The sequence below is a fragment of the Populus nigra genome, chromosome 14 (assembly GCF_951802175.1).
Source record: "Populus nigra chromosome 14, ddPopNigr1.1, whole genome shotgun sequence".
In the NCBI taxonomy this organism is placed as follows: domain Eukaryota; kingdom Viridiplantae; phylum Streptophyta; class Magnoliopsida; order Malpighiales; family Salicaceae; genus Populus; species Populus nigra.
In genome coordinates this window covers 11,130,126-11,141,881 of record NC_084865.1, presented here as the reverse complement: position 1 = coordinate 11,141,881, position 11,756 = coordinate 11,130,126, and the positions used below count along the sequence as shown (strand labels likewise).

The 11,756-nt window shown below is 33.9% G+C and overlaps 1 protein-coding gene across 1 annotated transcript; it reads right to left on the bottom strand.

Annotated features, from left to right (window-relative positions):
* Window positions 1-1,735: 1,735 nt before the first annotated feature.
* On the bottom strand, window positions 1,736-10,687 carry LOC133672544 (nicotinate phosphoribosyltransferase 2-like). The gene is made up of 15 exons (XM_062092988.1): window positions 10,250-10,687; window positions 9,819-9,966; window positions 9,593-9,712; window positions 9,355-9,489; window positions 9,209-9,270; window positions 8,195-8,270; window positions 7,554-7,655; window positions 6,330-6,446; window positions 5,294-5,352; window positions 4,404-4,578; window positions 3,365-3,499; window positions 3,190-3,288; window positions 2,470-2,578; window positions 2,089-2,201; window positions 1,736-2,002 (listed from the first exon to the last, which is right to left on the bottom strand). Exons 1-15 carry the CDS (start codon window positions 10,399-10,401, stop codon window positions 1,925-1,927), a joined length of 1,680 nt encoding a protein of 559 aa, XP_061948972.1. The 5' UTR covers window positions 10,402-10,687; the 3' UTR covers window positions 1,736-1,924.
* Window positions 10,688-11,756: the final 1,069 nt, after the last annotated feature.

Sequence of the window (11,756 nt, the reverse complement as noted above, 5' to 3'; positions counted from 1 at the left end):
TTGTTTAATCTCTCAATCAAATCTTCATCTCTCAATCTTTATGTCTCTAAATCAAAACTAGTAGTCACTCCTTCAAGTTCTTTATCTCTCCAAGTTGGATGAGAAATTTAATGTTGTCTATTCTCTTTTCTAAATTGTTTTTTCTTTTTAGTTTTTATTAGTTTATATTAACTTATTTTGTTAAACTTTTCAGGTAAACTATTCAAGAGAACCAGATGTATTTTTAATGTCCATGCTTGTGCACCTCAATAGTTGGGTTTTTTCTTTGCAGTTTCTTCTCACTTGATTTCTGAGAAAATACAAGCAATAAAATGTTGAAGGCATATGGTTTACTTAACAATAATATTAAAATAACAGTATCTTTCCTTTTGTTTTGTTTTTGTGAGTGTTGGGAGAGATACATTTGATGCGTTTTATTTCAATTTCAAGGACTCCTACAGATTGTATTTTTTTAGTTTTATCAGAGGCATTGTTTTCTTGGTTTAAGTGTTATTTGTTGTATAATTTTATTTTGGATTTTGATTAGAGTTGATTGGTTTGAGAAAACCATTGGGTGTAAATTAAAATATATTTCTTCTATCATTTGAGATAAATCCTAGTAAAAGAAAGTTAAACAATGAATATAAATTTTTTTATATCGATTACAAATTTACAAGCCTTTTAAATGACCCCATCAAAAGTAATAAAAAAGCCAAAAACAATTAAACTGATTTTTTCTATTTTTCTCTTCAATTAACCAAATCAAACCGAATTGAAACTAGTTAGTTTGAACTGATTTCAGTTTTTTTAAAAAAATTAATTTAGTTGTTTTTTTAGATGAAAACTAAACCAAATAAAAAATGTTCACTTCTAATAATTAATGACGGGCACATCATGCCTTGATAGGACATTGTACTTTGTTAGATTTTTGGACATTTCTGTGATCGCAAGAAGTGATGACTGTAATATGCCCTGATAGGTTAATGTTTAAAAGTTTCATGGATCCTATTAGAAAACAGGGGGATGTTTATAATTTGTGTGAAGATTACCTCTAGATTTATTTTTTAATTCGAGGTTTAATAAATTTTTGAAGGTTGAATTATTATAAATTATAAAAAATTTATTTTACCTCTAATAAAAATTACAAATTAAAAATTTCCTAAAATATTTTTGAAGAGAGTAATTATTATGCTTTTAAAAATAACTTTTTTATTTTTTTTCTTATTCTACCTTAAATGATAACTCTTTTTTTTTTTGTTCTTTGCTTTTATAACTATTTTATTATATTTTTATACTTTTAACTCCTTTTATGAAAATATAAGATATAACATTTTATTTATAGAAAAATAAATTACTCTTAGCATTCTATAATTTAATTGAAATTACACTTTTCTATCAAGTTTTGACAATTCATAATTGACATCACAAGTCCACATAATTTTTTAAATAGGATAAAAACACCATAACTATTCTCGTATATAATATATCAAAAACTCAAATAAAAAAACAGATCATAAATTCTCTCCTCTAAGCACAATTTCTGTCTTCAAATATCATTTGCTCTCATTTCTGTAAAGATCTTAACACCAATCAAAACCAAAATCTAGTTTTTTAAAATGCCATAAGAAAGTATAGAGGACAATTTAAAACCAAATATTCTTATAACAATAACAATAATAATAATAATCTCCATCCTAGATTTTAACTGTCTTCCAAGTGCATAAATATTTCAGTAAAGGTAAGGTGAACACACTGCTTGGAGAAAAGGAAAACAATCAATTACTTTATTAATAAATAGGGAAACATATCGGTTTATCGAGTCCAAGGTTCATCTTTATGAAAAGTGAATCATCTATATGTTGAGTGCTCCTCCAGCTTTATTGGAATCATTACTTGACCTGCATTTTTGTACAATGCTCCACGTATCGTATTTGGGGACCCATCCTCACTGCAACTCCCCGACAGGTGCCTCGTTGAGCCATAGGAAATGGATGAAATCATACAGTTTTGCGCTTACACTCACCTGCTAAGCATTGAAGTTTCACATTTCCATGGTCGCAGCTATCTAAAATTACAGAAGAAAATATTCACAGCAGATGGAAGCATCACCTTGTACGGTGTTGGGTTAAGCCTCCTCATATGATCAGGACGCATTCGCTCAAGCTGCTTGATACAGCTATCTCTAATGTCCTTGAGAGGAGGTAAATCTTCTCTTGGTTTCTCTTCAAGAAACAAAAACACATTTTAGACATGCTATAGATGAAGTAAGCTCAGCCTGTGGACAAACAATATTATGTGGGGTTTGATACAATGCTGAGTCCTCAAATCTTATCTTAACTACAAATCAAATGATTGCAAAATTTGGGAAACCATATGTAGATATAATTATATCCCTGCATGTGTAAGCATTTGTGAAGAAGCAGATCTTCAACACATCATGTTCAACTGTGATATCATATACAAAATATTTCACTTCACAGAAACCCCCACCTGAGCTCCCAGGCCAATAACACTTTAGAAGCTCCTCAACCTGCTGTGGAACCACATACGCTCTCTTGGATTCATTAAAAGGATGGCGACACAGTATCCGTTCTCCCACCTGAAAGTTTAGAGAAAGAAGATATTATGTTTTCTCCTTCAAATAATCACCACAGTGAGTTGATTCCATCAGGCAGGTAGCTCAATCATGGGTTAAAAGGGAAAAAAATGTACATGAGATAAAAAGCTAGTGACTGTTGATGTTGACAGTAAACTCTTACGACCAAACTCGTAAAACCAGTGTATAAATCAATAACTGAGATCTCACCAGACTCTGAAGTCCATTATATCTTGAATATGTTTTGCAATCAAAATTTAATTCTCCATATAAAACAAGTAGATCAAAGATTTTGAACACCAACCTCTCGGCCAGCTCAGTGTTAAGAAAATCTTTCATAATGATGGTACTTGGTAGAGGTAAAACATCAAAGATTAGAGCACATGGAGCACTTCACCCATAAATCCATTAAATGTTGACCCTGATTTTTGAATACTGAGCTCTCAACTTGCTTAGTGAAAACGTTCTTGTTGATCATGCAAGCAATCTCAGATTACATTTGATAAATAGCACAATATAAAGGATAATGGTGGTGATACTTGGTAGAGCATAAAACATCAAAGATTTGAGCATGTGGATTGCTTTACTGATAAAATCATTAATTGATGGACTACCTTTGGAGATGGTTCATTTTCCCCTGTCATTATGTCCACCAGTGGGTACCCTTCTCTTCCATACAATCTATAAGACCGCTTTTTGCATGGTATAGAAACCTGGTAAAATAACAAAGGGGAGAAAAATCAGTGATTCTATAAAAACTAATAAAAGTTTCTTCGACTTAGATCAAACCTTTGAAACATCTTCAGAAAGTTTGATGCGAGGCTGATTGTTTATTTCAACAAGCTTGAAGACACAACCCAAAGCAGCTTGAGCATAGCAAGTTACAAGATAGGTTCCAATTCCATACGAATCCACTTCATGACCCTGAGCAGCCAAAAAAAGCTATATCAATTAGATTTAGGTCGCTCAAAATGTATGTCTAGCATTTACATAATTAGGCATACATGCTTTAACATACTGAGGCAGATAAGCAACATAAATTATTAGTGCGAGCATTTTATTTGGCCACTGTTTGTTGCTTTACAATGGAAATGTTATTCATGCTGCTGCAACACATTTGAGACAAGCAGATCAGCAACAACTTTGGCATTCAATGTTTGACCAAAATGTTTTTCAACTAAATAATTATCAAACAGATCAGAATACAAAATTCATAATTTCTGTGTTTAAAATTTCCCATATGGAGAAAAGGCGTAGAAGTGGATGCCAAAGGACTGCTGGAAGGCATATTAAGACAAAAACATATAAATACTTAGCAGGGCAGAAGTAGGCAAAGGATTAAGAAATTTATCCACACATCATGTAGCTTCTTAAAGTTTGTTTATCTTCAATAGTTAAGAAACAGTATTATGAACAAAGATCTGAATTTATGGTGTAACAGCTGAAGCACAGATCTTTTGTTTCCATTTCTGTATTTCTTAACTCTATTGCTTCACTTACTGAATTATCTCCGTTAAGTGTATAAATAGACCCAGGCTTGAAGTAAAATTAGTGAAATTCAGAGATGGCATCTTTTCACAGCATGCAGCTAAGTGAGACAAATCAGATGCCAGATATTTGTCAGAAATTTTCTCTCAGCAGCGTGTTACACTTATCTGATCGTGCAAGGAGCAAACACACAAAGCCAGAGAATTTTCATGTGAAACCATTCTAAAACATGCTCCCATAGAATAACTAATAGATGACTGATGCCTTCAGCAAGCTCCAAAATGGGAAATGTATGTAATTTGCACATAGAACAAGAGCAGTTTTGTTACAGAATGAATACCTGTTTATTTAGAGCATCTAAAGTTTCCTCATTGAGGTCATTACTAGCAGTGATGCCCATCTTTCCAAAACCAGGCACTCCAAATTCTTTCTCAATGGCGCTAAAGAATTTCCGCGACTCACAGGACAAATATGCTAGATCACCAGAATCTAATCTAATGCCTACCGCTTTATATCTGCAAAGTAAACCATCAAAAATCATTTGTGTAAATCGAGAACTATTAAAAAGTCAACGTGGAAAAATAATAAAGAGGACAAGTCTTCAGGATGCTATGCAAATAAAAGACAGACAATTGAATCACAAACTAATGTGACAGTGGTTAAAGATGAAGGATATCACTAGCTTTGATTTAAAATAAAGGCTTTGCTGTTGGATGCCAATCATGACAAATGGCTGTGAGAAACCATCGCGACAGGCTTTGGAAAATGTTGCATCTGGCTTCTAAAACGTAGCAAATTGTTCAACTGGATATTGCAAATATCTGGTTGAAACCTGAACTACAGGAATATTTGGTTGAAGCCCCAGTTGAAGGAAAAAATAGGCCACCAGGGAAAGATACCAGGCCATTGGTGTGAACCGATGGGATGTCAGAAGTCATCTGTTAGATGTAAAGACTTGATTTAAATGCTGGAAAGGTGAAAATGAAAGCATTGGCCAAGGTAGAGGCAATGTCACAGTTTCAGATGCAATCTTGGTGCTGGCATGCCTACCAATAATTTGAATTGTGTAATGTTGGCATTAAGCCTTTGAGAGAGATACTGTTACCCAAACAGGAGGACAAGGAGAAGTTAAAAAAAATATAATATCGTATGTTTCAGTTCCCTTGACGATTAAAAAAGGAATTTTGCTCAGTAAAAATGCCATCACACTCGTAAATCTTTCAGACTTACCCAAGATCATTAAGTGCTAGAGCAACCGCACAAAAGTTCGGGATTCCACTCCTCATTACCTGGTGAAGAGACGGAACAGATAAATGCAATGTTAACTGCACTAAAGTGATAAATGATTGAAGTAGCCACCTGGCTTAATTAACAAGACAAAGTTTGGCATGCAGCAAACAGAAGATGCAACATATAATTAACCTTCGCAAATATAATCCATTAATACTAAAGTATGGTCATGGAAACGTTATAAGAGCACTTGCACCGTTTCATAGTGGAAAAGTTAATGTCTACTTGTGCGAAATGCCACATGCTTGATGATGAAAGGTATAAACATCAGCATTTTGAGAAGATCAGTTGTGTACATTAAAAAGATGTGGTAAATTGGAAGAAATTTCCAAGGATATAGACCCTAATAAATTTTCCCTTAACTTAACCTACAAATTCTTGGTCACATTTACTAGTTACTGAATGTATGTTTTTTAAAATAACCACCTAGCTTACAAACAAAGCATAGTGCAGCATGCAGCTTAAAGTAAAGACAGCATATAATTAAATTTTGCAGATATTTGCCTAAAGGTTGAGTGTGATTAGAGCTTCATGATACGAGTAGTCGCATCTCTGCATGAGAAGTTAATGTCTCAATTCATTCAAAAGAAAATGGTTTTTGAAAATCTCAAGGTATTGAGTGGCCTGGATGACACAAGCATTTTGAGAAGATCAACTTCATAAACTGCGCTTGCAAATTACAATAGAGTTACGAGGTTGCTGAAATTTGATCAAACAATTGTTGACTCTTGTTCTTTACAATGTTTGGTGCTAAACATGTAGACACAGGTTTTCAGTGAGGGATTACCCTAAGCACCCAAGATTGTATGTAAAAACTTACTTTTCATAGCGATAATCTAAAGAAAAGCACAATATCAACTAGCTGCATGTCATATCTCGACAAATATATATATATAAAATCTTATCCAGGAAACAGCTATTAGTTTTATTCCAAAGAATTGAAACATATCAACCTAGAAGCAAAAACTACACTCACGTCATATGTGTCCACAAGAGCTAAAAAGCTTTTAGGGAATGCCAAGGCATAGGAGGTGAAAGCTGCTAGCTCACTTTGATTGGTCTCACCAAAACTACCACGTAAGGAATTTGACCACTGCAAAGCATAAACCATATTAATCAAATCAAAAGTTAAAGAAAGAAAGAAAAAAAAAACCTGAAAGGGGAGGAGAATAAACAAATGAAGTATGAATTGTAGGATCAAGACACTGTTCACACCAATTAGCTGTCATGGAAGTAAGAAAACATCTTAATCAATATTAGACATCAAAATGGCTTGCAGCATTAGACATTCTCTGTGAGATAGTACCTGTTATTAACCATCAAGTTCCTAAAATATTGAATCTTATATATTAGATACCAAAAAGGCCCTACATGGTTTCTCTGGAAGCAATCAACAATGTTTTCAAAGAAACTATTAATTTCATAAGGCCCAAACAAAAATCCCCCTTTCTGGACCTAAAATCTGTGTAAAGAAAAGAAAAATCTTTCCAGGATTCAGAGTTAGGACTTCGGGAAAATTACTTTTAACTCTTACATATAAAAACCTCAATACAATTATAGCAGAAAGGAATGGGGAGAAAGAGAGAGATTGAACTTTAATGATAATATCAAAATTGTTTAACATGAAAGAGCTAGCATGCAATGCACAAACATAACTGCTTGAAGAAGCAACCATAGGAATTTTTATTTTTTGGAACTAAAATTACAGCCTTGTCCCTCTTTGTTTTTTTGCAAGAAGAGCATGATATTTTCTGCTTTGTAAAATCTTCAAAACTACATAAAAGTCTCATGCCAGGGCCACCAGCTAAATTACATTTCAAGGAATTCCATATGCTGTGCATTATCATCAATAGTTCTCTGGTGCTTTCATAGAGAAATCAAACTAGGATCTTAAGCACGCCAACTGGGCACTCTTGATTACACATCCCACACCTATGGAATTTTCATCAACAAATAAAACTTTAATATTTACTTCCCCTGTTTTCCTAACCCATGCTGAGAAAAGAGAGATCCATAAGCTTCACAACTAGTTATCTCCAATAAGATGAAAGAATATGAAAATTTAACCGCCCTAATTTATGTTATTAAACATTCAAGAAAGGCAGTAGGTTAATTTAGTCATCTCTAGCTAAAGATGAACAGAGGATGGACAGCTTTTGATGAATAATCAAAATGAATGCAGAGGGCCAATGAAGAGAACCTGAATTTTATTTATCCATGTCTGAACTGAACTGACAAAGTCCTCGCAACTACTTGATCCATCAGCACTTTGAAGCGACTTGTCTATGATCTCATCAGGGCTCTGCAAACCACTGGATAATTTAGATGAAGGACTAACTAAACCTAAAGCAATGAAATACTATTGTTTAACGTACATTGCATGAATGTGTAAACATTGGCACAAGCATGCGATGACAAATTTATTAAATATCACAGAAAAAGAAACAGGCCTGTAATTTGAGAGAGAGAGAGCAATGCCAAAAAGGAGAAAATATATCATATGAACTAACATTCACAATAGCACAAAACGACCATTATATCAGTTAATAATGCACTTGAATTTTTTTTTTGCAAAATTGAAATGCTACTCTGAAGCATAAATGAAGAAACATGCGTCATCTTCATTATTGTGCTCTGGAATTTGCCATCGCAACAACAAAGGGCTTTCAAAAGGCACTTCTCAACTTGGAAATAACTACCGAAGAAAGGACCTCTGGAGAGGTTAGTTACTTTTGAGTCAGGTTACTACCCTAGGGAGATGAAATGAAGGATCTGTAACTTCTCGAATAAAAGGTGAAAGCCTAGTCTGGATGTCTTATAATGCTTTTCGAGATTACCAACCATATATGAGCTGACAAATGCATGGGAATGAGTCCCACGTAGAGGTATCCCAAATAATCGTCCGGCTGCAACATTGCTGTCAAAACAGAGGGCAGAAATAGGCAAATACCAGTTAATATGTTGAACAACAGCCAGTAACACAGAGTGAAATGTGATTTTTGCATTCAATTTTTTTTATCCACTTTTCATAAAAGAAAACCAAAATCTCATTTGGTTGCTCATTACAAAGGTCTACTGAATTCTTAGAAATTTAATGCTGTCAAATCAGTTATGGCTGGGGGTGGCACGGGGTAAGAATGAATACTTAAAATATCCCCTACCATATCTCATTCACTCAAAATTCAGAAACATAATTGTTCCAGCACCAGAATGCTATAAAAGCCATCCTACCCTAATTTAGGAACAAGCACAGTTTAGACCTCCCTTTAGCCAGTTTGGGAACCATGTGCCAGCAAGCATAGGTGAAAATAAAACATTTCTTTTGGAAAGGAGGTGTATATTCTCTTTCCAGATCAAATCCATGTACCTAGTAACCAAGATGTTTTTCTCAGCTTTGAAGAAGGTCCTTGTCTCAGTTTTTGTTCCTTTTCCTGAAGGAACAATTAGATACAATGATCTTGTAAACCAAGATAGTTTCCTCGGCTTTGAAGAAGCTGCCTGTATCATTTTAGGTCCCTTTCCTGAAGGCAGGATCAGAACCATTGACCAATGTCCACCCAAACCAATCTTGAATCACCTTAGCCAATGCACAGGTCAACTGATTTCGAAGAAATTCAAAAGCTGAATTTGAACTATAAACTAAAAAATCTTGTGTAGTAGACAATCATGTCTGAGTTATCTACTCACTAGTCCTTGCTACTTTAAGATTTTAAAGAGACTCTTAACATGGAAAGTTGATGCTTAAACTGAATCATTGTTAAATGATTGGAAGGCATATTAGAAAAAGTACAAACCATTCTGAGAATTCAACTATTCACGATACGAAAGGCAGCAACTGAAATGTTTAGAAATTACCTTGTTGCATCAAACCCTCCAAGGTAGCAATATTTTGACGCCGATATCCCACCATCAGGTCCCTAAGCATAAAATAATGAGTTTTCTCATAAAGATAACTCAAGCCAGCATTAAAAAATAAAAAGAATCAAAATACAGTCAGCAACCTGAGCCCGTCGAAGCCCAAACTCAAGAAGACTTTTTGATTTTCCAGCAACAAATCGATGCCTAGCTGCATTTGTTGCCACTAAAGATGCAAAATTGATAAGATTCACTAATGGGGTTTCCAGCAATTGAGCCACCTGCAAAAACATTAATAGAGTAAGATCCACTCGAGAGACAAAATGTACATGGTAAACGGTAAACAAGAAAATAGAGGGAAAACCAGTTGGAAGGTGTACTCACAGCAATTGGTCCTTCTATTCTTAGCAGAGGAACCTTTGGGAAGACTACTGAACCCTCTGCAATGGCATACACTTCGACTTCTGAGCAGTCCAATCCTCTAAGATAATCAAAGAAACCATCCTGCAAGATTATGTATAAAGTAGTAGTTCTCCTCAGATTTAAAAGCCACGAGAAGCAGTGACTGAACTATAAATAAGAAAATAATAAACCAGTAAGCCTCATTTACCTCGCATGAACCAGGAAGACTTTCCTGGATGAAAGAGATATCATCCTCGGTGAACTTGAAATTAGCAATTAACCTGATGCATTCTTCTAAACCAGCAAACACTGTGTACTCCCCACCAAACGGATTCTTCCGAAAATATAAATCAAACCTGATAACAAGAACATTAAAGAGCCCCAGATCAAAAATCGAAAGCAATTAAGACAAGCTTTTTAATGTTTAAAACAAAACTCCTATTGCAATGTAATTTAAAGTATTAATTCTCCTGTTAAATTCAGTACTACTATAAATAAATGATATAATATTGAGCATGGAATTAACTAACAGATGCAATATTATTATTTTATCAGGAAAACAAAAACATTTCAGTTTCCTCAACAACCAAATAAATAAAAACAGAATCCTTAGAAAAAAGAAAAAGGCAAACTACTCACACAGCTCGGTCTTGATGTTTATTGGCTTTCCAATAAGCATAAGCCATTGTAAACTGATAAAGATCCGTTAAAAGAGGCGTTACGATCGGGTTCGTCGGTCCCTCCACGACCCGACCAGAATAATTACAGTTCGCTTTCACCTTCTCAACCATTTTTTCTTTCTTCTTTATTTCTGCTCTGCTGCTTATATATTCAGTTACGCATACAGATATGAGATATGTATATATAGAGAGGGGGGAGGAAGAGATAGAGAAAGAGAGGGTACGACGTGAGAGTGAAGGAAAAGAAGAGGCGTACAATTGGGAACTTGACCGTGGACAGGAAGGGAGAGAGAGAGACCGTTAAAAACGAAGGGTGGTGGTAGCGGTGGTGTTTGCTGTTGCGCCTTGTGGAAATGGAAATTCGTTCAAAAAATAAAATAGGCACCAGGCAGCTACGAAAAAGATAAACACTACTTGGTACTTCCTACATGGAGTCTTAAGTACTCGGTCCTCATTTTGTTCGATGATAATAATAATAATGATAATAATAGTTTGTAATTCTCATAAAACAAGACCAAAAACAAGTAAAAGTGTTTTTGAAAATTTTAAAAAATCTTTAAATTAATTTTTTTAATTTTTTAAAATTATTTTAATATCTAATGTTAAAAATAAATTTTAAAAATAAAAAATATTATTTTAATTTATTTCCAAGTAAAACACACTTTAAAAATAATTGTTACCATAATATTATATTGCATTTTTCTTTTATTGTCAAAATATATAACTAGATTGATGATATATAATAATCATAATAAAAAACATCATGACCCCTTTATTTTATTTTTTTCACATTTTATCAAATTCTTTTCTTATCATTCCCTTAATGTTATGTGAGAAATCCAAATTTAACATGTATAAAAATCCCTAAAAGCCCAAAACTCATGATTTCAGGCAACATGATGCCCATGGACTTAGACTTGGGAACCCTCATGAGCTCAGTTATATTTTAAATCCTACTTTCTCTACACTCCCAAATCTATAAAAAAATCTTTCAATGACTTGCCATATTTCCATCACATAAATATTTGTGAAATTGATATTTATCTCTTATTAATGCATATGTTAAAAATATTTTCTCTCATTAATGCTTGTGTAAGGGATAGTTATCCCTCATTAATACTATCATGATAAAATTACACTCTAACTTCTTCTCTTCATAAAAAGAACAAAACTCGCGGGCTATAAATACTTCATACATCCTTCAAGTTCCAGGTTCACAATTTTATTCTCTACTGCATATATATTTTTAGAGCATCTCTCTCTAAAATACCATTATTTTCTCTCTAAAAAGATATTTACTTAAGCATCTAAGAGTCCCTAAATCTGTCAAAGAGGATCTTTGACAGTTACGAGTCACGAGTCACTTTGGCCTACAAGGTATTGGCTACCAGCCACCTTGACTAGAAAGAATGGATCAAATTGCTAAAATCAAGAGATTAACCGATTATCCAACATATATGCCTTGC